General features: G+C 44.4%; 2 protein-coding genes across 2 annotated transcripts in view; both read right to left on the reverse strand.

Annotated features, from left to right (window-relative positions):
* dhx36 (DEAH (Asp-Glu-Ala-His) box polypeptide 36) overlaps positions 1-2,409 on the reverse strand; it is a 56,511-nt gene extending 54,102 nt beyond the window's left edge. Inside the window, exons 1-5 of the mRNA XM_046296310.1 lie at positions 1,737-2,409; positions 1,350-1,507; positions 671-781; positions 386-569; positions 174-212 (exon numbers count right to left, since the gene is read on the reverse strand). Of these exons, the coding sequence (XP_046152266.1) occupies positions 174-212; positions 386-569; positions 671-781; positions 1,350-1,507; positions 1,737-2,021 (777 nt within the window). The 5' untranslated portion in view covers positions 2,022-2,409. The remainder of the gene's footprint in view (positions 1-173; positions 213-385; positions 570-670; positions 782-1,349; positions 1,508-1,736) is intronic.
* Positions 2,410-15,561: 13,152 nt separating this feature from the next.
* LOC123993847 (probable G-protein coupled receptor 149) overlaps positions 15,562-20,808 on the reverse strand; it is a 24,349-nt gene continuing 19,102 nt past the window's right edge. The window contains exon 4 of the mRNA XM_046296311.1: positions 15,562-16,222. Within this exon, the coding sequence (XP_046152267.1) occupies positions 15,596-16,222 (627 nt within the window). The 3' untranslated portion in view covers positions 15,562-15,595. The remainder of the gene's footprint in view (positions 16,223-20,808) is intronic.

Here is a 20,808-nt window from a genome sequence, read left to right on the forward strand (position 1 = left end):
ATGGTAAGCAGAGGCCTATAGCATCCACATGGTAAGCAGAGGCCTATAGCATCCACATGGTAAGCAGAGGCCTATAGCATCCACATGGTAAGCAGAGGCCTATAGCATCCACATGGTAAGCAGAGGCCTAGCATCCAAGTTCATCAGGAGGAAAAATATGTCTCAGATCTTACCTCTTTTTTTCCAAAGGATGGAAGCTTTTCCCTGAATTTCTGCCAAAAAAATAAGCAGGAAACATAAATTACTACAAGCAGTCCATCAATAGATGTTGAGAACTAACAACATCTCACCACCAGTTCTATTGGTGTTATGATAACATGTGTGTTTATCAATAATAAACACAGTAATTATAATACTGCTCGTTTTTTATGAAGTGAATCGTCACCAGCATGTCTAGGTATTTAGAGTCCGCCTTCTTCCTCTCTAGATCTCTCTTTAACTGCTGGTCCAGGGCATTCTCCCTGACCACCTCCTGAAACAAGTACTCCAGGTCTTTATCCTTCCCTCTCCTCTCCTTCTCCTCCCTCTCTTCTCGGGGTTCAGCTTTAAGGACATCCTGTGGGAAGTAACTGAAAGGCAGGACAAAGAGACATGATTGTGAATTGCTTTAACAAGTGAGCATGGCAATAGGAACAACAACAACAAACCTAAAGTCTAGAAGTTAGCCTACCGTTGTGATGTGAGTGGAGTGTTCTGTACTGGCCTCTCCTCATCCTCCTTCTTCTCTTGTTTGAGATCAATTTTCAGGACATCCTGAGAGGGCTCATCACCATCAAAGTAACTAAAACACAGATCAGGTAAATAACAGTGTTGTAGTAAATCACAGGCTGAATGCGTTATGTTTCAAAAGCATTGAATGTAGCCGATGATGGTGACATGAGCCCTCCTAAATATTCCACAAACTTAGGAGATGTAAAAGGAGTTTTTATAGTATGCAGCTGCAGCAAGCAGGCTCATGTCCACAACACACAGAGGACCCATGCATAGGGACTAACGATGTCCTGGAGACTAGGGTTAGGGCTGGGGCCTGTGGACCTGAACACATCACATCACTGACTGACACATCACATGACATCACTGACTGACACATCACTGACTGACTGACTGACTGACTGACTGTGTCACAGTACATGACAGAGCCTACTGCAGCTGTACTCTTCTGAGAGACTGGGAGTGTTCGACATTGCAATCAACTTTAAAGGCGAGTCTAGACTGACTGATCTACAAATCACCTTGAATCTCAAATAACTACTTAAAGGTATTTGTTGATCAGTCAGTCTGTCAGAATTTACCCATAATACATCACGGTTTTGATGCTCTCAAACACAGCCAGGAAGACAGTGCCTTACCAGTGGCTGCCTCTGTCCGGAGCTGACGGGGTTGAACGCCAATGCTCAGATGTGGAGGGGTGGGCCTCCGTGGCTGGGCATGTCGGTCCTCTCTGGACAGTGTTCAGCAGATTAGTGATATGCTGTTCCCTGGACTCATCCATCTGAACCACTGCCCGCTACACCGCGAGGGAAAACCAACTGCATTAGTACAGAGTTAATCCTGATACATGCTAGATGCTATAGATTTATTCGAGATACGTAGCTACTTCGTTATCAAAAAACAGATATAGCTAGTTGTCAGGCGTGATAGTCAACGAGACTACGTAACGAGAGTTGACTACCAACGACAACAACCCAAGCAAACCACTACACAGGTGCCTCTGTAACTAATGTTACACCACTAACCGATTTTCTCTCATTTTCTTTCCTCTTCAAGCCTCCCCATTTGGCGTACCACAGTCCGATCTCCCGGCCCTTTAGATGCGGGGGTGGACGGTTTGGTCCCCCACCTCTCCCTCCTCGTTCTCCCCGGTCCTCCCTCGACTCCGTTTCGGTGCTCCGCGGGTGTCCACCACCACTCGACCCAGCTAGGCGGTCCCACCTCTCCCGGCTCCCATCCCGTCCGAATCCTCGACCTCCTCTTCGGCCACCTCGTCGGCCGCCTCTGCCCCCATAACCTCCATAACTCATAACGCCTTCAAAACCACAGAAACACAGCTATGGCAAGATAGCAGTGCAAGACACCGTCTGTAGACTTAGAAATTGGGACTAGCCAGCTAGCTAAAATTGCTGCACTATTCGAAACCTTTGCCTTGGGATTTGCTAGCTAACGTTAGCTAGTAAACGTTAGCCGGCCCGTGGATCAAGTAGATGTGCTAAATTAATAATTGTATATCTCGAAGCGTGTACATATTTCAGATGAAGTTCGAAATACCTAAGTAGTTGAATGTGAAATAAATAAATAGCATTTCCGCTGATATCAAGAGAAAATCAGTATTTTTTTTTTTGCAAGGATGTGAGTCTTGTGTATAGATATATATCCTGTCGCATAGTTTACACAACAATGAAATAGTCGAAGGATGATGACGTTTCCCTCATGATTGGCCAGGGAGGATAGGCTTGGTTCACGCAACCCGGCGAGACCCCGAAATACTCTGAATGCATGAAATGCTACAAATATATATGTTGTAACTTGTCACTCCAGGTTTTTTTCTGGATCAAAATGGGGCTTGTTGTGAGTCGTGGGGGCATTGTAGAAGCCCTCACCAAAGATATTTAGTTTTTTGCTCTTTTAAAGGGAATTTCCTGCAATTCTACATCCCTTTTTGCCATGACTTATGCCTTGTTCTTATGCTATCTGAGTGACTCAAACATTATAACAAAATCAATGTGGGTCCCATGAGAAAAGGAGAGAATGAAAAACGTTAGATTCTCCCTGACTGTCTAGTTAAAATTTTAGTGATTGTTAGTTCTCAAAGATTATTTTATTTAAAAATATATAGGTCCATTATCTTTTTCACATGAATTATATCTGGTGTTAGATGTTTAAGTTTTCAACGTTTTTAATCATAGTTTTTGGAATGGTGGCGACGAATTAGCAGTGGCAGTTAAAAAATAAAATCATTTTTATTTAACCTTTATTTAACCAGGGAGGTCAGTTGAGAACAAGTTTTCATTTACAACTGCGACCTGGCCTAGATAAAGCAAAGCAGTGCGACACAAACAACAACACGGAGTTACACATGGAAAAAAACAAACGTACAGTCAATAACACAATAGAAAAAAGTCTATATACAGTGTGTGCAAATGTCGTGAGGAGGTAAGGCAATAAATTGCCAATAGTAGCGAAGTAATTACAATTTAGCAAATTAACACTGGAGTGACAGATGTGCAGTTGATGATGAGCAAGTAGAAATACCGGTGTGCAAAAGAGCAAAAATTAAATAAAAACAATAAGGGGATGAGGTAGGTAGTTAGATGGATGGGCTATTTACAGATGGGCTGTGTACAGCTGCATCGATCGGTTAGCTGATGTTTAAAGTTAGTGAGGGAGATATAAGTCTCCAAATTCAGTGATTTTTGCAATTCGTTCCAGTCACTGGCAGTAGAGAACTGGGGAAAAAAACGAATATGTAGCGAGGGCCAGCCAACAAGAGCACACAGGTCGCAGTGGTGGGTAGTATATAGGGCTTTGATGACAAAACGGATGGCACTGTGATAGACTGCATCCAGTTTGCTGAGTAGGGTATTGGAGGCTATTTTGTAAATGACATCGCCGAAGTCGAGGATCTGTAGGATGGTCAGTTTTACGAGGGTATGTTTGGCGGTGTGAGTGAAGGAAACTTTGTTGCGAAATAGAAATTCGATTTTAGATTTAATTTTGGATTGGAGATGTTTAATATGAGTCTGGAAGGAGAGTTTACCGTCTAACCAGGCACCTAGGTATTTGTAGTTGTCCACATATTCTAAGTCAGAACCGTCCAGAGTAGTGATGCTAGTGAACCAGGCCAGGCAGTCATTTGAGAAACTAAGGCTGTTCAGTCTGCCGATAAGAATACGGTGATTGACAGAGTCAAAAGCCTTGGCCAGGTCGATGAAGATGGCTGCACAGTACTGTCTTTAATCGATGGCGGTTATGATATCGTTTAGTACCTTGAGCGTGGCTGAGGTGCACCCGTGACCAGCTCGGAAACAGCGGAAAAGGTACGGTTGTCATGTTTTGTCTTATATTGTCTTGTCATTTTGCTTTTCCTTCTGTTCGTTTTCCCCCTGCTGGTCTTTTTAGGTTCGTTCACTTTTTTCTCTCTCCCTCTCTCTCTCTCTTCTCTCTATCGTTCCGTTCCTGCTCCCAGCTGTTCCTATTCCCCTAATCAATCATTTAGTCTTCCCACACCTGTTCCCTATCTTTTCCCCTGATTAGAGTCCCTATTTCTCCCCTTGTTTTCCGTTTCTGTCCTGTCGGATCCTTGTATACTGTTCACCGTGCTGTGTCTTTGTATCGCCCTGTCGTGTCGTGTTTCCCTCAGATGCTGCGTGGTGAGCAGGTGTCTGAGTCTGCTACGGTCAAGTGCCTTCCCGAGGCAACCTGCAGTTCATTATCGAGTCTCCAGTCAGTTCTCGTGATTACGAGTGAAATTGTTTCTTATGCTTTATTTACCGCTCCGATTTGTCTAGGAGTATTGCTATTTCCTTAAACTGGATTAAAGACTCTGTTTTCGCCAAGTCGCTTTTGGGTCCTCATTCACCTGCATAACACGGTGGGATTTGAAATGGTCAGTGATCTGTTTATTTACTTGGCTTTCAAAGACTTTAGAAAGGCAGGGCAGGATCGATATAGGTCTGTAACAGTTTGGGTCTAGAGTGTCACCACCTTTGAAGAGGGGGACGACCACGGCAGCTTTCCAATCTTTAGATCTCGGACGATACGAAAGACAGGTTGAACAGACTAGTAATAAGGGTTGCAACAATGGCAGCGGATAATTTTAGAAAGAGAGGGTTCAGATTGTCTAGCCCAGTTGATTTGTGCGGGTCCGCATTTTGCAGCTCTTTCAGAACATCTGCTATCTGGATTTGGGTGAAGGAGAAGCTTGGGAGGCTTGGGCAAGTAGTTGTGGGGGCTGCAGAGCTGTTGGCCGGGGTTGGGGTAGCCAGGAGGAAAGCATGGCCAGCCGTTGAGAAATGCTTATTGAAATTCTCGATTATCGTGGATTTATCTGTGGTGATAGTGTTTCCTAGCCTCAGTGCAGTGGGCAGCTTGGAGGAGGTGTTCTTATTTCCCATGGACTTTACAGTGTCCCAAAACGTTTTGGAGTTAGAGCTACAGGATGCAAATTTCTGTTTGAAAAAGCTAGCCTTTACTTTCCTGACTGACTGCGTGTATTGGTTCCTGACTTCCCTGAAAGGTTGCATATCGCGGGGACCCTTCGATGCTAGTGCAGTCCGCCACAGGATGTTTTTGTGCTGGTCGAGGGCAGTCAGGTCATTAGTGAACCAAGGGATATATCTGTTCTTACTTCTAAAAATTTTGAAAGGGGCATGCTTATTAAAGAACGACCAGGCATCCTCTACTGATGGGATGAGGTCAATATCCTTCCAGGGTACCCAGGCCAGGTCGATTAGAAAGGCCTGCTCGCAATAGTGTTTTAGGGAGCGTTTGACAGTGATGAGGGGTGGTAGTTTGACCACGGACCCATAGTGGATGCAAGCAATGAGGTAGTGATCGCTGAGATCCTGATTGAAAACAGCAGAGGTGTATTTGGAGGGCAAGTTGGTCAGGATAATATCTATGAGGGTGCCCATGTTTACAGATTTAGGGTTGTACCTGGTGGGTTCCTTGATAAATTGTGTGAGATTGAGGGCATCTATCTTAAATTGTAGGACTGCCAGAGTGTTAAGTATATCCCAGTTTAGGTTACCTAACAGAACAAACTCTGAAGATAGATGGGGGGCAATCAATTCACTTAAGGTGTCCAGGGCTCAGCTGGGTGCTGAGGGGGTTCTATAACAGGCAGCAACAGTGAGAGACTTATTTCTGGAGAGATAACATTTTTAAAATTAGAAGCTCGAACTGTTTGTGCATAGACCTGGAAAGTATGACATAACTTTGCAGGCTATCTCTGCAGTAGATTGCAACTCCTCCCCCTTTGGCAGTTCTGTCTTGACGGAAAATGTTGTAGTTGGGGATGGAAATCTCTGAATTTTTGGTGGCCTTCCTAAGCCAGGATTCAAATACTGCAAGGACATCAGGGTTGGCGGAGTGTGCTAAAGCATTGAGTAAAACAAACTTAGGGAGGAGGCTTCTGATGTTAACATGCATGACACCAAGGCTTTTGTGGTTACAGAAGTCAACAAATGAGAGCGCCTGGGGACACGCAAGGCCTGAGTTAACCTCCACATCACCCGAGGAACAGAGGAGGAGTAGGATGAGGATACGGCTAATATAGGGGAAACACTGCACACACGCACACACACAGACACACAGACACACACACACAAACACACACACGCACACACACACACACACACACACAGTGAAGTCTCTAAGACTTTGTGCCAAGTGTAATGGAAGCTAATCCTTAATGAGGAGGTCAGGACCCTGAGATATTCAGTAAAAGTGCCTTTCTGTTTGATACGTTCATGGTGTGTTTGAGAATCTTCATTGACCACTCCAGGGGCCACCTGTGATTGTATCATCAAATCCTACGGATGGCATTTAGGTCCAAAATAAGTACATATTAGGGTCAAATTACATTAAAATAGAAGCCAAATCAAAACAATAAACGGAAAAGACTAAACAAAAATGATTTAAACAAGTTCCTTGTTTTAATGCCTGTGGTGTGTAGAACACAGTAGCATTATCTTATGGCTTTTTTCAAGAATCACTTAGCTGCAGTTGCCTTTCTGGCTCATATTGTATATATTGATCCAGAGCTGTTCGAAATTACTGGGGCTTCATATCCAAAGACACTGATGTTCTTCACTGCGTGTTCAGTCTTCTGGCGCTCCCCCTAACACAGAGTTTTTAATTGGACTGTGTTCAGATTGCCTTTAGCATTTTGCTGAAATCTGTTGAATTCATTTTTTTTTACAGAGCAGAGCTAATTAGTGCCCTAAAGCATGGCAAATGTGAGCAAAGGAGAGAAGGAGAGATGAGAAGGAGAGAGAATGAGGGGAGAGGAGAGAAGGAGAGAGTGAGAGAAGAAGAGAGAATGAGAGGAGAGAGAATGAGAGGAGAGAAGGAGAGAGAGTGAGAGAAGAAGCTGTAATTCTCACAGTACTAATGAAGGAGTCTGTGACTCTCTTGCAAATGCTTACCATCCGTCAGTCTGTCTGTACCTCGTCCATCATTATGGTGGTGCCGCGTTAGACCCAGTTGTCCAGCCAATGAATCAACCACAACACCACTACTCAACCTCAATAGAAATGACGTCAGGGGTGATGCTGCTATTCAATCAAATAAATGAACATTTACATCAGCGTCAGTTTAAATGAAGGACAGGAGATGAATTATCTTATTTCTTTTAACCAATATTTAGCCTTCTGTGTGTACCTAATGTGAGTCCCCATGTCTCATGAGGATATTTCACTTCCTACAATATTCTACATTTAAGATCTGCCAGTAACCAGTTCTGACTGAAATGTATTCCGTTTGTGAGAAATATTATGGGAGAAGATATGAACGATTCACTATAAGTCTGGGTTTGAATCAGAGGTTTCCTCTGGCGTTGAAATTAAGGGGACAATCCAGACGTATCTCCTTCTGTTAGTGCCTTTTGTCTCAACTTGCGAGACAGGGAATGAGAGGGGTGGGGCAAAAGAGAAAGAGGGGGAGAGAGAGAACTGAGGACAGAGAAATAGAGTTAGCCAGAGGGGGAGGGTTGCTTTAGTATGGATTAAATAATTGAATATCCCTTCCCCATCTGTGTTTCCTTAAGGATGGTAAAGGAGTACCTCCCGGTGGTACCTGGCAACCAACAACCTTTGACCTCCCCCATACTGAATTATTTAACCCAGAAGTGATGATGATTTATTGGTAATAACACTTTACATTGTGTTGCACTACACCTAAACAGCTTTTATTCTTCAAGTAACAAGAGTGTCATTATATTTTGTTAGTAGGAGGATGAGATGAAAGGGGTTTCAAGACAGATTATGAATGTGACATTGACCGTGTCAAGAGCTAAGACTCCTCGGACATAAAACAATGACAACAACGCTCCTCTTTCCCTAACAAAGCATTCCTTAACCCAGGACACTTCCTGTGCCCCTCAGTGTCTACCCTGGCCACAGAGGTCATTTTCAAAAAGCTAATAGCGGGGAGGTTAAAGCTGCAACAAGAACACAGAAGACGTGTCAGTCTCATTACAGCAGCGTGGCCGGTACATGGGAGAGAGACCGGGGGGGGGGGACAGAGCAGCTGAAATCACATTAGATAGAGGAAAGAGGAGGAGGACAATAACATTTCCACTGAGGACTGTTGGGAATAACTGGTTTAGTTACCACACACATAACAGGAACACAGAGACTATATACTGTATCAGGTCGGTTGGTTATGTTATAGTTGATTCAAATCTATCAGTGAATTTGTTTTGACTGATTCAATTCATTCAATTAGCATAGATAAGTAATTGATTTTTTTTTTTACACCTGCATTGTTTGCTGTTTGGGGTTTTAGGCTGGGTTTCTGTACAGCACTTTGAGATATCAGCTGATGTACGAAGGGCTATATAAATAAATTTGATTTGATTTGATTTGATATAGGTAAACAAACATTAATCCCAGCCTTCTCAGTGGTGAGCCATGCATCCTTCCTCAATGATTTCCAAATAAGAAGAGAAACGCTCATCTAAAAATGTGTACAGTATGGAAAGCAAACCTCAATACCATATACTCACATGAATGAATACATGAGCAAGTAATAATAATAATAATAATAATAATAATAATAATAATAATAATAATAATAATAATGATAATAATAATAATAATAATAATAATAATAATAATAATAATAATAATAATAATAATAATGATAATAATAATAATAATAATAATAATAATAATAATAATAATAATGATAATAATAATAATAATAATAATAATAATAATATAATAATAATAATAATAATAATAATAATAATAATAAGTTTATTTCCATTCTGCTTGGCTGAAGATGCTAAAACTTTTGTCAAAACACTGAAATGGTCTCTATTCATTACAAGGTCAAAAGTCAACTCATCTGCTGGGACCCATTGGTTATGATTCATGAGCCATATGATTCATAAGCCATATGATTCATCAGCCATATGATTCATCAGCCAAGCCACATGACTCATAAGCCATATGATTCATAAGCCATATGATTCATCAGCCAAGCCACATAATTCATAAGCCATATGATTCATAAGCCAAGCTATATAATTCAAAAGCCATATGATTCATAAACCATATGAGTCATAAGTGAAGCCATATGATTCAAAAACCATATGATTCATAACTCAAGCCACATGAGTCTATAAGCCAAGCCATATGATTCATAAACCATATGATTCATAACCCAAGCCATATGAGTCTATAAGCCAAGCCATATGATTCATAAGCCATATGATTCATAACCCAAGCCATATGAGTCTATAAGCCAAGCCATATGATTCATAAGCTATATGATTCATAACCCAAGCCATATGATTCATAAGCTATATGATTCATAACCCAAGCCATATGATTCATAAGCCATATGAGTCTATAAGCCACTTTTCTCTAACTTGCTTTTTTCCCCTTAAAGCATTGTGAACGTAAATTCATTTTACAGTGTTGATTGAGGCATTTTTCTAGTATAAATATTTTATGAGCACATTCATAGGAAGGACAAAACATTATGTGACACGTGACAAAGCTTTTCTCTGCTGAAAGACACAACACAACACAACACAGATGACACACAACGAAACACATCCTTTATGAAACATGAAATAAAACCTGGAGGCTCACATGAGTGTCTGAAATTGTCCCCAAACACAGTGTGGAGAAGAAGATGCAATGGCACCTTTTCATCCTCAGGATGTTGAAGAAATTTGTCTTGGCCCCTAAGACCCTCACAAACTTTTACAGATGCACCATTGAGAGCCCTCCAGGACATCTACAGCACCCGGTGTCACAGGAAGGCCAAGAAGATCATCAAGGACCTCAGCCACCCGAACCACCCGAGCCACGGACTGTTCACCCCGCTATCACCCAGAAGGTGAGGTCAGTACAGGTGCAACAAAGCTGGGACATACAGACTGAAAAGCAACTTCTATCTCAAGGCCATAAGACTGTTAAATAGCCATCACTAGCCGGCTACCACCCGGTTACTCAACCCTGCACCTTAGAGGCTGCTGTCCTATGAGCATAGACATGGAACACTGGTCACTTAAATAATGGAACACTGGCCTCTTTAATAATGTTTCCAATCTGTTCAACCCATTTCATACACTATATACAGCACCAGTCGAAAGTTTTGACACACCTACTCATTCCAGGTTAATTTTTTTATTTTTTATTTTACTATTTTCTACATTGTAGAATAGTGAGGACATCAACACTATGAAATAACACACATGGAATCGTGTAGTAACCAAAAAAGTGTTAAACAAATCAAAATATATTTGAGATTTGAGATTCTTCAAAGTAGCCACCCTTTGCCTTGATGACAGCTTTGCACACTCTTGGCATTCTCTCAACCAGCTTCATGAGGTAGTCACCTGGAATGCATTTTAATTGACAGGTGTGGTTTGTAAAAAATTAATATGTGGATTTTTTTCCTTCTTAATGCGTTTGAGCCAATCATTTGTGTAGTGACAAGGTAGAGGTGGTATACAGAAGATAGCCCATATTATGGCAAGAAGAGCTCAAATAAGCAAAGAGAAATGACAGTCCATCATTACTTTAAGACATGAAGGTCAGTCAATTTGGAAAAATTGAAGAACTTTGACCGTTTCTTCAAGTACAGTCGCAAAAACCATCAAGCACTATGATGAAACTGTCTCTCATGAGGACTGCCAAAGGAATGGAAGACCCAGAGTTACCTCTGCTGCAGAGGAGAAGTTCATTAGAGTTAACTGCACCTCATATTGCAGCCCAAATAAATGCTTCAGAGTTCAAGTAACAGACATCTCAACATCAACTGTTCAGAGGAGACTGTGTGAATGAGGCCTGCAAAGAAACCACTAGTTAAGGACACCAATAAGAAAAAGAGACTTGCTTGGGCCAAGAAACACGAGTAATGGACATTAGACTGATGGAAATCTGTCCTTTGGTCTGACGGGTCCAAATTTGAGATTTTTGGTTCCAACCGCTGTGTCTTTGTGAGACGCAGAGTAGGTGAACGGATTACCTCCGCATGTGTGGTTCCCACCGTGAAGCACGGAGGAGGAGGTGTGATGGTGTGGGTGCTTTGCTGGTGACATTGTCTGTGATTTATTTAGAATTCAAGGCACAATTAACCAGCATGGCTACCACAGCATTCTGTAGCGATACGCCATTCCATCTGGTTTGCACTTAGTGGGACTATCATTTGTTTTTCAACAGGACAATGGCCCAACACACCATCAGGCTGTGTAAGGGCTATTGAGCCAAGAAGGAGAGTGATGGAGTGCTGCATCAGATGACCTGGCCTCCACAATCACCGACCTCAACCCAATTGAGATGGTTTGGGATGAGTTGGACCGCAGAGTGAAGGAAAAGCAGCCAACAAGTGCTCAGCATATGTGGGAACTCCTTCAAGATTGTTGGAATAGCATTCCAGGTGAAGCTGGTTGAGAGAATGTCAAGTGTGCAAAGCTGTCATCAATGCTACTTTGAAGAATCTCAAATATAACATATATCTTGATTTGTTTAACACTTCTTTTTAGTTGCTACGTGATTCCATATGTGTTATTTCATAGTTTTGATGTCTTCACTATTATTCTACAATGTAGAAAATAGTAAAAATAAAGAAAAACCCTTGAATTAGGAGATGTCTAACCTTTTGACTGGTACTGTATACAAAAGTATGTGTACACCCCTTCAAAACTGTTGCTGACAGGTTTATACAATTGAGTACACAGCCATGCAATCTCCATAGACAAACATTGGCAGCAGAATGGCCTTACTAAAGAGCTCAGTGACCTTCAACAGCTCAGACGCGAAGTGGTAGGCCACACAAGCTGATGGAATGGGACCACCGAGTGCTGAAGCACGTAAAAATGGTCTGTCTTCAGTTGCAACCCCCACTACCGAGTTCCAAACTGCCTCTGGAAAAAAACGTCAGCACAATAACTGTTCTTCAGGAGCTTCATGAAGTGGGTTTCCATGGCCGAACAGCCGCACACAAGCCTAAGAGCACCATGCGCAATGCCAAATGTTGGCTGGAGTGGTGTCAAGCTCAGCGCCATTGGACTCTGGAGCAGTGGAAACGTGTTCTTTGGAGTGATGAATTACTCTTCACCATCTGGGTTTGGCGGATGCCAGGAAAACACTACCTGCCTGAATGTATAGTGCCAACTGTAAAGTTTGGTGGAGGAGGAATAATGGTCAGGGGCTGTTTTAGTTCTAGTGAAGGGAAATCTTTAAGCTACAGCATACAATGACATTCTAGATGAGTCATTGCTTCCAACTTTGTGGCAGGAGTTTGGGGAAGGCCCTTTCCTGTTTCAGCATGATAATGCTCCCGTGCACAAATTGAAGTCTATACAGAAATGGTTTGTCGAGATCGGTGTTGAAGAACTTGACTGGCCTGCACAGAGCCCTGACCTCAACCCCACCGAACACCTTTGGGACGAATTGGAATGCAGACTGATCTATTAACTGATCTACCCTCCAGGCTCTCAGCCACAGGAGGTTGGGTCCTCCAGGCTATTAGCCACAGGAGGTTGGTTCCTCCAGGCTATCAGCCACAGGAGGTTGGGTCCTCCAGGCTATCAGCCACAGGAGGTTGGGTCCTCCAGGCTATCAGCCACAGGAGGTTGGTTCCTCCAGGCTCTCAGCCACAGGAGGTTGGGTCCTCCAGGCTATCAGCCACAGGAGGTTGGCTCCACTTGAGTGGGTTGAGTCACTGATGTGATCTTCCTGTCTGGGTTGGCGCCCCCCCTTGGGTTGTGCCGTGGCGGAGATCTTTGTGGGCTATACTCGGCCTTGTCTCAGGATGGTAAGTTGGTGGTTGAAGATATCCCTCTGTTGGTTTGGGGGCTGTGCTTTGGCAAAGTGGGTGGGGTTATATCCTTCCTGTTTGGCCCTGTCCGGGGGTGTCCTCGGATGGGGCCACAGTGTCTCCTGACCCCTCCTGTCTCAGCCTCCAGTATTTATGCTGCAGTAGTTTATGTGTCGGGGGAGGGTCAGTTTGTTATATCTGGAGTACTTCTCCTGTCCTATCCGGTGTCCTGTGTGAATTTAAGTATGCTCTAATTCTCTCTTTCTTTCTTTCTCTCTCTCGGAGGACCTGAGCCCTAGGACCATGCCTCAGGACTACCTGACATGATGACTCCTTGCTGTCCCCAGTCCACCTGGCCGTGCTGCTGCTCCAGTTTCAACTGTTCTGCCTGTGATTACTATTATTTGACCATGCTGGTCATTTATGAACATTTGAACATCTTGGCCATGTTCTGTTATAATCTCCACCCGGCACAGCCAGAAGAGGACTGGCCACCCCACATAGCCTGGTTCGTCTCTAGGTTTCTTCCTAGGTTTTGGCCTTTCTATGGAGTTTTTCCTAGCCACTGTGCTTCTACACCTGCATTTCTTGCTGTTTGGGGCTTTAGGCTGGGTTTCTGTACAGCACTTTGAGATACCAGCTGATGGGCTATATAAATACATTTGATTTGGGATAACTCAGACAAGAGGAGCTAGTGATCTCCTTGTTGCCTCATTGGTGACGTTGATTGTAATAACAGGTCCATGTGGAGACTGTGAAGAGTGAAACCTTCACCATTCTCTCTCTCTCTCTCTCTCTCTCTCTCTCTCTCTCTCTCTCTCTCTCTCTCTCTCTCTCTCTCTCTCTCTCTCTATTTCCTTATGGTGGAGACCCCAGATTGAATACTAAGGTGGGTACTATTCTCTCCAGCCTTTCTCTCTGCTCTCCCTTTATGTCTTCTCTTTCATTGCGCTGCTGTCCCTTAGTCCCGAACCACCTTCACTCCACCTCACATAATCACTAAGTCCTGCACCACCTCACCTCTTCACTTAGTCCTGCACCACCTCACCTCATCACTTAGTCCTGCACCACCTCACCTCTTCACTTAGTCCTGCACCACCTCACCTCATCACTTAGTCCTGCACCACCTCACCTCATCACTTAGTCCTGCACCACCTCACCTCATCACTTAGTCCTGCACCACCTCACCTCATCACTTAGTCCTGCACCACCTCACCTCACCACTTAGTCCTGCACCACCTCACCTCATCACTCTGTCCTGCACCACCTCACCTCATCACTTAGTCCTGCACCAGCTCACCTCCTCACTTAGTCCTGCACCACCTCACCTCATCACGTAGTCCTGCACCACCTCACCTCCTCACTTAGTCCTGCACCACCTCACCTCATCACTTAGTCCTGCTCCACCTCACCTCATCACTTAGTCCTGCACCACCTCACCTCATCACTTAGTCCTGCACCAGCTCACCTCCTCACTTAGTCCTGCACCACCTTCTCCCCACCTCACCTCATCACATAGTCCTGCACCCCTTTCTCTCCATCTCACCTCAACACTTAGTCCTACACCCGTTCACTTAACCTCACCTCATCACATGGACACATAATGGACCTTTAAAGCACAGAATGGACACAGGATATGTGTCCCAGAAGTCTTAAGCAGCGGATAATAATGTTTTGTCACAAGATACACTTAAAATATAGAGTTAAAAGGTCAAGATACACTTAAAATATAGAGTTAAAAGGTCAAGATACACTTAAAATATAGAGTTAAAAGGTCAGTCCTTCTAGATCTTTCTTTCCAGTCTGCTTCCTGTGTGTGTGCATCAGTATTCTCTGTCCCCTCGTTGTCTTCCTGTGTGTGTGTATCAGTCTTCTCTGTCCCCTCATTGTCTTCCTGTGTGTGTGCATCAGTATTCTCTGTCCCCTCGTTGTCTTCCTGTGTGTGTGCATCAGTATTCTCTGTCCCCTCATTGTCTTCCTGTGTGTGACCATCAGTCTTCTCTGTCCCCTCATTGTCTTCCAGTTAGTGTGTGTATCAGTCTTCTCTGTCCCCTTGTTGTTTTCCTGTGTGTGTGCATCAGTAATCTCTGTCCCCTCATTGTCTTCCTGTGTGTGTATCAGTATTCTCTGTCCCCTCATTGTCTTCCTGTGTGTGTGCATCAGTATTCTCTGTCCCCTCGTTGTCTTCCTGTGTGTGTGCATCAGTATTCTCTGTCCCATCGTTGACTTCCTGTGTGTGTATCAGTATTCTCTGTCCCCTCATTGTCTTCCTGTGTGTGTATCAGTCTTCTCTGTCCCCTCATTGTCTTCCTGTGTTTGACCATCAGTATTCTCTGTCCTCTTCCTGATTCCCTTGTGTGTGTATCAGTCTTCTCTGTCCTCTTCTTGCTTCCTGTGTGCATCAGTCTTCTCTGTCCTCTTCTTGCTTCCTGTGTGTGTATCAGTCTTCTCTGTCCTCTTCTTGCTTCCTGTTTGTGTATCAGTCTTCTCTGTCCTCTTCTTGCTTCCTGTGTGTATCAGTCTTCTCTGTCCTCTTCTTACTTCCTGTGTGTGTATCAGTCTTCTCTGTCCTCTTCCTGCTTCCTGTTTGTGTGTATCAGTCTTCTCTGTCCTCTTCCTGCTTCCTGTAGGCTTCGTTGAGCAGCTGTATCTCCTCGCGGTAGCCTCCCGTCTCCTGTTCCTGCCTGCGACTGTTCTGCCGGTGGGCCTCCACCGTGTCAGGGATGTTGATGTTGATGTTGTCCACCTCGGGGTTGCCACTGTTGGGGATGAGCAGTGAGTAGGAGGCTGTCTCCCCCAGGTCACAGGAGACAAAGCGGTTCTCCTTCCGAGAATAGCGCAGCGACGGGGAGCGGGCGTGGGTGGACGACTGGCTGATGTTAGAGATGATGGACACGCTGTCCATGGCCTCCTCGTTGTCACAGATCTCCAACACCTCCAGGTGGATCTTCACATTGGTGTCCCCCATTGCCACCTCTCCCACCTCCACCTCCATCCCAACTCCCCCGGCCTGGCCCCTGGTGGTGGGGTCGTCTGCACTGGGCTCGTGGCCTACAGACTTGGAGCGGTAGACCTCCACCTTCTTGGCGGCGTGGGGGGAGATAGTGAGGCCGTCGCTGCTGACCTCATAGGTGGAGAGGGAGAGGGTCTTCCCTGTGGGGGAGTGCAGGGAGACGGTGCCTTGGAAGGCACACAGAGGGATGGCCAGACCTCCCCCAGATCTCTGTAAGGACACAAGACAAACACAGACTCCAGTCAAAATCTAGTAGAGCAATAACTATGCATTTTATCTACGGCATATACAGCAACACACTTTCAAATACAGAGACATCTCAGGGTACACCCCTAATTACATAAGGGACAGATTAAAACAATTGAATAAAAACATATTGATATATTAACTGGTATAATGTTAAGTTGATGATGTACAGAATGTGTACGTAAACACAGATTTCATTCTGAGAGAGCGAGAACGAGAGAGAGAGAGAGAATGAGAGAATGAGAGAGAGATGAGAGAGATGAGAGAGAGAGAGAATGAGAGAGTGAGATAGAGTGAAGGCGAAAGAGAGAGAGAGATAACAATGGCAGGTTGTCTAACTGGTGGTATTGAGTGAAGAACTCTTGACTAAGATGAGTGAATTATTTAGACGATGTGATCTGGTGATGTGATTGCCTCTGACCGAGGCGTAAGGTATAAGCGTGGATAATGATCTATCACTCTGACGTTCTCTCTATCTTAAACCCCCCTCGTTCCTTCCTCTCTCCCTTATCTGTCTTACCCTCTATCTTCCATTGTCTCTCTTTCTCTCTATCCCAGAGAAAGAGAGACAACTAAAGCTTTGAGACAACAATATGCCTGCTGTGGCTCACAGTCACTCTGGGAACAAAACACACTGTGCCAGTCCAAATACTGCATCAAGCCCATCAGCAGAGCAACGAGTTAGGGGAGAGGGAGAGAGGGGAGACAGAGAGAGAGAAAGAGGAAGAGAGAGAGAGAGAGAGAGAGAGAGAGAGAGAGAGAGAGAGAGAGAGAGAGAGAGAGAGAGAGAGAGAGAGAGAGAGAGAGAGAGAGGGAGATGAGGACAACATCAATTCACACACCACTCCATGACCCCAACAGGGCGACATGTTTCCAACCTACGCTCTAAATCAGTGTTACTAAATCCTCCCAGAGAGATATAGGGATACTAAATCCTCTGAGAGAGAGACATAGAGTGGTACAAAATCCTCCCAGAGAGAGACAAAGAGTGATACTAAATCCTCTGAGAGAGACATAGAGTGGTACTAAATCCTCTGAGAGAGACATAGAGTGGTACTAAATCCTCTGAGAGAGACATAGAGTGATACTAAATCCTCCCAGAGAGAGATATAGAGTGGTACTAAATCCTCTGAGAGAGAGACATAGAGTGGTACTAAATCCTCCCAAAGAGAGACATAGAGTGGTACTAAATCCTCCCAGAGAGAGACATAGAGTGATACTAAATCCTCCCAGAGAGAGACATAGAGTGATACTAAATCCTCTGAGAGAGAGACATAGAGTGGTACTAAATCCTCTGAGAGAGAGACATAGAGTGGTACTAAATCCTCTGAGAGACATAGAGTGATACTAAATCCTCCCAGAGAGAGACATAGAGTGGTACTAAATCCTCTGAGAGAGAGACATAGAGTGGTACTAAATCCTCTGAGAGACATAGAGTGATACTAAATCCTCCCAGAGAGAGACATAGAGTGGTACTAAATCCTCTGAGAGAGAGACATAGAGTGATACTAAATCCTCCCAGAGAGAGACATAGAGTGGTACTAAATCCTCTGAGAGAGAGACATAGAGTGATACTAAATCCTCTGAGAGAGAGACATAGAGTGGTACTAAATCCTCTGAGAGAGACATAGAGTGGTACTAAATCCTCCCAGAGAGAGACATAGAGTGTTACTAAATCCTTTGAGAGAGAGACATAGAGTGATACTAAATCCTCCCAAAGAGAGACATAGAGTGATACTAAATCCTCCCAGAGAGAGACATAGAGTGGTACTAAATCCTCCCAGGGAGAGCCATAGAGTGATACTAAATCCTCCCAGGGAGACACATAGAGTGGTACTAAATCCTCCCAGGGTTAGACATAGAGTGATACTAAATCCTCCCAGAGAGAGACATAGAGTGGTACTAAATCCTCCCAGAGAGAGACATAGAGTGGTACTAAATCCTCCCAGAGAGACATAGAGTGGTACTAAATCCTCCCAGAGAAAGACATAGAGTGGTACTAAATCCTCCCAGAGAGACATAGAGTGGTACTAAATCCTCCCAGAGAGAGACATAGAGTGGTACTAAATCCTCCCAGAGAGAGACATAGAGTGGTACTAAATCCTCCCAGAGAGACATAGAGTGGTACTAAATCCTCTGAGAGAGACATAGAGTGGTACTAAATCCTCCCAGAGAGAGACATAGAGTGGTACTAAATCCTCTGAGAGAGACATAGAGTGGTACTAAATCCTCCCAGAGAGAGACATAGAGTGGTACTAAATCCTCTGAGAGACATAGAGTGGTACTAAATCCTCCCAGAGAGAGACATAGAGTGGCACTAAATCCTCCCAGAGAGACATAGAGTGGTACTAAATCCTCCCAGAGAGACATAGAGTGGTAATAAATCCTCCCAGAGAGAGACATAGAGTGGTACTAAATCCTCCCAGAGAGACATAGAGTGGTACTGACGGATCACCACCTCAAGCTGAACCTCGGCAAGACGGAGCTGCTCTTTCTCCCGGGGAAGGACTGCCCGTTCCATGATCTCGCCATCACGGTTGACAACTCCATTGTGTCCTCCTCCCAGAGCGCCAAGAACCTTGGCGTGATCCTGGACAACACCCTGTCGTTCTCAACCAACATCAAGGCGGTGGCCCGTTCCTGTAGGTTCATGCTCTACAACATCCGCAGAGTACGACCCTGCCTCACACAGGAAGCAGCGCAGGTCCTAATCCAGGCACTTGTCATCTCCCGTCTGGATTACTGCAACTCGCTGTTGGCTGGGCTCCCTGCCTGTGCCATTAAACCCCTTCAACTCATCCAGAACGCCGCAGCCCGTCTGGTGTTCAACCTTCCCAAGTTCTCTCACGTCACCCCGCTCCTCCGTTCTCTCCACTGGCTTCCAGTTGAAGCTCGCATCCGCTACAAGACCATGGTGCTTGTCTACGGAGCTGTGAGGGGAACGGCACCTCAGTACCTCCAGGCTCTGATCAGGCCCTACACCCAAACAAGGGCACTGCGTTCATCCACCTCTGGCCTGCTTGCCTCCCTACCACTGAGGAAGTACAGCTCCCGCTAACCCTAGTCAAAACTGTTCGCTGCCCTGGCCCCCCAATGGTGGAACAAACTCCCTCACGACGCCAGGACAGCGGAGTCAATCACCACCTTCCGGAGACACCTGAAACCCCACCTCTTTAAGGAATACCTAGGATAGGATAAGTAATCCCTCTCACCCCCCCCCCTAAGTTTTAGATGCACTATTGTTAAGTGACTGTCCCACTGGATGCCATAAGGTGAATGCACCAATTTGTAAGTCGCTCTGGATAAGAGCGTCTGCTAAATGACTTAAATGTAATGTAATGTAAATGTAATGGTACTAAATCCTCCCAGAGAGACATAGAGTGGTACTAAATCCTCCCAGAGAGACATAGAGTGATACTAAATCCTCCCAGAGAGACATAGAGTGGTACTAAATCCTCCCAGAGAGAGACATAGAGTGGTACTAAATCCTCTGAGAGAGAGACATAGAGTGGTACTAAATCCTCTGAGAGAGACATAGAGTGGTACTAAATCCTCCCAGAGAGAGAGAGACATAGAGTGATACTAAATCCTCTGAGAGAGACATAGAGTGGTACTAAATCCTCCCAGAGAGACATAGAGTGATACTAATTCCTCCCAGAGAGAGACATAGAGTGATACTAAATCCTCCCAGAGAGAGACATAGAGTGTTACTAAATCCTCCCAGAGAGAGACATAGAGTGGTACTAAATCCTCCCAGAGAGACATCGAGTGATACTAAATCCTCCCAGAGAGACATAGAGTGGTACTAAATCCTCCCAGAGAGAGACATAAAGTGATACTAAATCCTCCCAGAGAGACATAGAGTGGTACTAAATCCTCCCAGAGAGACATAGAGTGGTACTAAATCCTCCCAGAGAGACATAGAGTGGTACTAAATCCTCCCAGAGAGAGAGACATAAAGTGATACTAAATCCTCCCAGAGAGACATAGAGTGGTACTAAATCCTCCGAGAGAGACATAGAGTGGTACTAAATCCTCTGAGAGAGACATAGAGTGGTACTAAATCCTCCCAGAGAGACATAGAGTGATACTAAATCCTCCCAGAGATAGAGACATAAAGTGATACTAAATCCTCTGAGAGAGACATAGAGTGATACTAAATCCTCTGAGAGAGACATAGAGTGGTACTAAATCCTCCAAGAGAGACATAAAGTGGTACTAAATCCTCTGAGAGAGACATAAAGTGATACTAAATCCTCCCAGAGAGACATAGAGTGGTACTAAATCCTCCCAGAGAGAGACATAGAGTGGTACTAAATCCTCTGAGAGAGACATAAAGTGATACTAAATCCTCTGAGAGAGACATAGAGTGATACTAAATCCTCCGAGAGAGACATAGAGTGGTACTAAATCCTATGAGAGAGACATAAAGTGATACTAAATCCTCTGAGAGAGAGACATAGAGTGATACTAAATCCTCCGAGAGAGACAGAGTGGTACTAAATCCTCCCAGAGAGAGACATAAAGTGATACTAAATCCTCCCAGAGAG

The sequence above is a fragment of the Oncorhynchus gorbuscha genome, linkage group LG13 (assembly GCF_021184085.1).
Source record: "Oncorhynchus gorbuscha isolate QuinsamMale2020 ecotype Even-year linkage group LG13, OgorEven_v1.0, whole genome shotgun sequence".
Classification (NCBI taxonomy): domain Eukaryota; kingdom Metazoa; phylum Chordata; class Actinopteri; order Salmoniformes; family Salmonidae; genus Oncorhynchus; species Oncorhynchus gorbuscha.